Source organism: Bacillus rossius, chromosome 12, assembly GCF_032445375.1.
Source record: "Bacillus rossius redtenbacheri isolate Brsri chromosome 12, Brsri_v3, whole genome shotgun sequence".
Classification (NCBI taxonomy): Eukaryota; Metazoa; Arthropoda; class Insecta; order Phasmatodea; family Bacillidae; genus Bacillus; species Bacillus rossius.
Genome location: NC_086339.1, coordinates 44,268,031 through 44,274,030, shown reverse-complemented (window position 1 = coordinate 44,274,030; position 6,000 = coordinate 44,268,031). Strand labels below are relative to the sequence as shown.

Below are 6,000 nucleotides of genomic sequence, written 5' to 3'. Positions count from 1 at the left end.
CCTCTAGTCGACTGTTTGGCGCAATTCTATGGATCTCGCCAGCGAGAAGGAGAAGCAGTTGAGCCATTCATCGCCAACAAGCTCCAGCTGTTCCGCCGCATCGCACCAGGAGTGGAACCCACCCAGGCACTGCCTACCATAATGAGCCTAGTTAAGGATGAACTCCAACCCTTCCTGTGTAACTGCCAGCCCACAAATGTCTCAGAATTCGTGCGTGAGGCCCGGGACACTGAACGGAATTTCCACCGCGCATGTCGGCGCGAACCGCCCCCGGCAGCACGGGGCAGATCCAGTCCCCCGGGAAACCAACTGGTTGTCGCACCACAAACGCCACATCCAACCAATGGAAGCAGGGCCAGCGAAGAGGCAACCCCCCGCTGGAGAGCAGACCGACAGTCGAGAGGCACGGCCAATACCGGACAACCGCCCCAGTGTCAGCGAGGCTGCCCGCAGGGAGTGTTCCACTAAAACAACGAGTGCCCGAGATGGTCGCGGCAGTCGCCATCGGACCCACCGCCGCCCCCATTGGGGACGCCACTGCAACACCAGCAGCCACACGCCAACCCAACCCTGGCGGGAAACGGCCAGAGGGGGGACCAGAACTAAACGGCTCGCCCCCCACCAACCGGATATGCACCATGCCCGACAACAGACCCCCCTCCCGACCTTGGGGCAGCTTGGGCACCCACTCGACCACCTGTTCTGCGTGCCCGTGGAGGTCAACGGATGGCCCGCTGATGCCCTGATCGACACAGGAGCCAGCGCAGTCTTCGTGCGGCCTGACCTCGTACCACCCGGCGCGCTACACCCGGATGATGGCGAGCTGCGCCTGGCCACAACCGCCCACACCGGGCGGATGCTAGGACGCGCGGACGTTGAGGTAAGCCTGCGAGAACTAACGACTAGCGTATCCGCCATTGTTGTGCATGATTTGTGTGAGGAAATAGTGTTGGGACTGCCCTGGCTCGCGCAACATAATGCAGTACTGGAGTTAGCCCCCCTCGACTAAATGTCGGGACGGTGGAGAGGTACGTAGTGTACACCATAGGCCAGACCCCCACCTTGGGACACACCAACTTAACCTTGGAGGATATGCATCACAATGTTCCGCCTGCTTACCAGGCAAGAATAAATGCAGTCCTGGCCGAACGACCCGAGGTCCTCGCCGTAGACGGGCCATTGATAAGAACCACAGTGGCGGAACACCACATTCCCACCACCACTGACGAGCCTGTGTATGAACCACCCCGTAGCTACAGGTTCTGGGAGCAGCGGGGTATCCGGGGGCAGATTGACGACATGCTCCAGAGTGGGGTCATCGAGCCGTCACATAGTCGCTACAATGCTTGAATCGTGTTGGCATCCAAGGAGCCGCTTTTGCGTGGACTTCCGGCCACTGAACGCTGTGACGGTCAGCGCCCCTCCCCCTCAAATTAGCGTCGAGGCCGCCGTAGCCAGCCTAGGTAGGGCACGCGTGTTCAGCACCCTGGACCTGAAGTCCGGCTACTGGCAGGTGCCCATACAACGCGGGGACCGGAAGAAGGCAGCTTTCATGGTACCGGACGGGCGGAGGTTTCAATTCCGGGCAATGCCCTTTGGATTGAAGTGTGCCCCCGCCACCTTCCAGTCAATGATGACCAGAGTCCTGGAGGGATACATTGGGAGATTCACCCTGGCATACTTAGACGATGTCATCGTCTATTCGGAGAGTTGGGAGGACCACTGCCGGCACCTGGCGCTGGTCATGGAAAGGTTGGCCACCAATCACCTAACTGCCAACTCTGCCAAGTGTCACCTCGGGACGACCGAGGTCGAATTCTTGGGCCACGTGGTGAATGCCGAGGGCAACCGGCTCCAGATCGGCCACCTACGACAGATTGCCATTGCGGAAGTTCCTCGCACCCGGAAGCAACTTCAACGCTTCGTCGGGCTCATCAATTGGCTGCGGAGTTATATCCCTAACTTCTCACAGACCATCGTGCCCCTAACCGAAATGCTGTCACCGCAAATCTGCTACCGCTGGGGCGAACCGGCCCAAGCAGCCTTCAACGCTATTCAGGAAGCCTTCACAAAGTGCCACACACTGGCCCACATCGACCCGGACCGACCGCTCGTCTTGCAGACGGACGCGAGCGCTCTGGGTACCAGGGCAGTGTTATACCAGGTGGACGGCGCGGGCGACCAGCAGGTGGTCGATTACGCTAGCGCGAAGTTCGGGCGTGCCGAGAGGCGGTACCACAGCAACGAGCAGGAGTGCTTGGCGGTCGTGTGGGCCGTGAAGAAATACCGCCCACACCTGGAGGGCAGGCCGTTCACTCTCCGCACCGACAACCGCTGCCTCACCTGGCTCCACACCATGCAGGGGAGGAAGGGGAAGCTGATCCGCTGGGCACTATTCCTACAGTCATTCGATTTCACGGTTGAGCATGTGCCCGGGGCAGAGAACCAGCTCCCCGACCTACTCTCCCGTGATCCAGACGGCGGCCAGGAGGTGTTGGACGATGATGAATGGGATGACATCCTGCCTCCCGCCCGCACCAGCTCGACTGGTGCCGCCGGACATGCGTGCGCTCACTTCACGGTCAACGGAGAAGGGGCCGAAGCACCCCTGAATACCGAGGCTGACATGGAGCGCCGTGTGCTCACTGCGAAGCACCAGTCCCCAGACGTGGACAGACCACGAGAGCGTGCCAGCGATGACGGTCACCCAACCTGGCGGATCCAGGACGGCAGAGTCATGAACCGACCACCCGGAGTAACTGAGGCCTGGAGGACGTATGTCCCCCCAGAGGCCTGTGAGACGGTGCTCGTGTTCTACTACGATCATGACCTTGCAGGACACCCGGGTACCGATCAAACCAGCCGAGCAGTGGCCCGGGATGAGCCGGGATGTACGCGACTACGTCAGGGAGTGCGAGACCTGCCAGCGACGCAAGGCCCACAGGGGGGACGGCGTGCAACAACAGCAGCCCCGGCTGCAGACGACCCCGTTCCAGACAATCGCCTTAGATGTGATGGGGCCCTACTTACGTTCACCGCGGGGTAAACGGTTCCTCGTGGTAGCCACGGACATGTTCACCCGCTGGACCAAGGCCTACCCCTGCGGCAACGTGAGGGCCACCACTAACATTGAAGTCATGACCCGCGAATTCATGGCCAGGTTCGGCTACCAGGAGTCCATTTTGACTGACAACGACAGCCAGTTTCTGGGGGCCCGATGGAAGGACTGGTGCCAGGAGGCCCACATGGAACACCACACCACACCTGCTTACCACCCACGGTCAAACCCCACCAAGCGCCACAACCAGGAGTTGAAGGTCGAACTGCGCCTGCGGCTGGGCGATGACCATACTCAGTGTGATCTCCACGTCGCCGATGCCCTATTCTGTGTCCGCCGAAGAGTAAATGCGGCCACCGGGAGGACCCTGGCCGAGATGGTCCAGGGCCGCAACCTTCCGCTGCCAGGGAAGCTGGCCGTCCATGGAGTGCCGCACCAGGCAGAATGCAGAGGAGATAGCGACCAGCGACGCTCGGACGACACGAGGCGGCACGCATGCGAAAGGCTCACTACACCCAAGTCATCACCCCCCGGACGACGAGGCCCCCAGACCCCTTCCGGGCCGGTGACCAAGTGTATGCACGAGTTCACCCCCTGTCGGCGGCCCCGCGTAACTACTGCGCCGGACTCGCGCCGGACTCGCGCCACGGCGGGGGGGGGGGGGGGGGGGCCTTACCCAGTGCAACGGCACCTGGGGGCGACGACCTACATGGTGAATGTAGGAGGCTGCCGCACCCAGAAGATCCACCGAGATGACCTGCGGCTAGCAGCAGCGCCCGGGGACCCCCTGCCCGACGAACTCGAACACGACGACATCGCGGGCAGCCCAGCCACTGAGCCCGACGTACTCAGTCCCGAGGTAACCCCCAGAGCCGCGGCGTCCAATGAACCTAACCACACAGATGCCGCTAGCCACCCGGCCGCTGAGCACGATGCGCTCAGCCCCAACATGCCACCGCCATGTAGCGAGGGCTCCGGACGCGAGCACTCCTCGCCCCAAGCGGGCTCAACGGCCGATGACGCTACACCACAAAGACAGAGGAGAAATCGGCAAGGGCCACCCAGACTCTGATCACGGAGGTGACGTCCCCAGAGCTCGGGGACCCCTGCGAAGGGCCGCCAGACGCAGTCCCTATAGTCACAGAACCAGACGAACCCCAGAGTGAGGGCGCGAGCAGGCCCCGACGGAGGCGTCGACGGCCGGAGAGGAGACGCCAGGCCCCGGCACACCTGGCCGACTACGTCCTGAGCATCCTCACCTCTTCATGCGCTGCGGCGCCGCCCACCGGCCCAGCTGCCCTCGCAGCGGCCGAGGCGGCGCCCGCCTGCGCCATCGCACCATGCGCCGCCGCCCACTGGCCCAGCTGCCCCCGCAGCAGCCGAGGCGGCGCCCGCCCAAACCATCTCACCATGCGCCGCAGCGCCGCCCACCGGCCCAGCTGCCCCCGCAGCGGCCGAGGCGGTGCCCGCCAGCGCCATCGCACCATGCGCCGCAGCGCTGCCCACAGGCCCATCTGCCCCCGCAGCGGCCGAGGCGGCGCCCGCCCGCGCCATCGCACCATTACACCATGTATTCAGGTGCTGTATCTACCTAACGTTACCACCTGGCGTCGGGGACTGACAGGGCAGAACCGGTTTTCTCAGGGGGGGGGGGGGGGCGTTTGACGTCGTACCGACGCTACCTTCAGCCGGTTCTCACCCGATCAGTGACCCTCAAGTTCGGAGCGTGCCCCAGCCACATCCGGAACGAGTCAAGTGAGGGATTCGCCACCTGACCTACGTAACAAATAATACAAAGGATTCTAATTACAAGGATATTTGTCAGTGCCATTTAATGAAATGAAATCCAGGATCTCATCAGTGTTAATGCTTGGAAACAACAGTCTTCCATGTGACTATATTTTCAAACAGTTAATTATTAGTGATAGAAATATTAAGCCCTCAGCAAACAGTTTCCAGGTACTAATTTTTAATTAAGTACCTGGAAGGATGTATTATATAAAATTATAACTTTAAGATAAAATAAAGGTGTTGGCGCGCGGCCCAGGGGGGTGGGGAAGGGGGAGACGAGTCCTCCCACCCCCGCGTGGCGGCCATCTTCGGCAGTCTTCGAACACTCGCGGCCGGGGCGGACGTGTGTCCCGTGAGTAGCTTACATTTTAAGTGCACCGATAAGTCTTTATGTTCAGTAAGTAAATATATCACAACCTCGCTTTATTGCTGCTCACGTGTCCCCGGACCATTTTCGGCAGAGCTGGGCCTATCCCAACCGCCTAAACAAACACCCCGCGCAACCGATTCACAGGTTAACTCACGGTACTGGCCACCTCCGGTAACCATACCGACCCGCGACACTGCCGCGGAGATTAGGTTAGTTTGAGTAATGTAATCTTGTAGTGCTATGTAGTGATATGTCATAAACGTGTACCAGTGCTGTGTGTCAATCGTGCATAACGGCGCATTATTAAAATAATTCAGTCCAAATAGTATGTAATTTCAGTGTCACATGTATAGGTATGCAGTCTCCTACACTACCTAGGATGCATCCTGTATCCACTCAGTAAGCCAATCACCACCGTAAGCCGACGTACCTAGCAGGGCACGCTGGGGCAGCGAACCCACGAACCTCCTCACAGTCTAGTTCTTCCAAGCTAGCCTGGCGCCCACCGGACAATGAGTCTAAAGCTACACCCTTAGCCCGCTAGGCATTCCACGTAACTATTCCATAGGGACGGGTGGCGGCAATACATGATTGCATTTGTTGTAGTTCGGCGGAGGGATATGTCACACCCGGCCGGAGCCTTCCACCGACATAGCACTCGTTGCCTGGCGTTCGCCTCGTTGCACTAACTACACTTTGTTGCGCTCACGAGAGCGTTCGGTGCACACACCTATGCGAGACATTGATGAGGCATAGTGGTCTTTGCGACATAGAGGAGAAT

General features: G+C 60.2%; 1 protein-coding gene across 1 annotated transcript; it reads left to right on the top strand.

The window, feature by feature from the left end:
* Positions 1 to 1,342: 1,342 nt before the first annotated feature.
* Positions 1,343 to 4,130, top strand: LOC134537974 (uncharacterized). Its single transcript, XM_063378993.1, has 3 exons — positions 1,343 to 2,219; positions 2,442 to 2,734; positions 2,790 to 4,130. Exons 1-3 carry the CDS (start codon positions 1,343 to 1,345, stop codon positions 4,128 to 4,130), a joined length of 2,511 nt encoding a protein of 836 aa, XP_063235063.1.
* Positions 4,131 to 6,000: the final 1,870 nt, after the last annotated feature.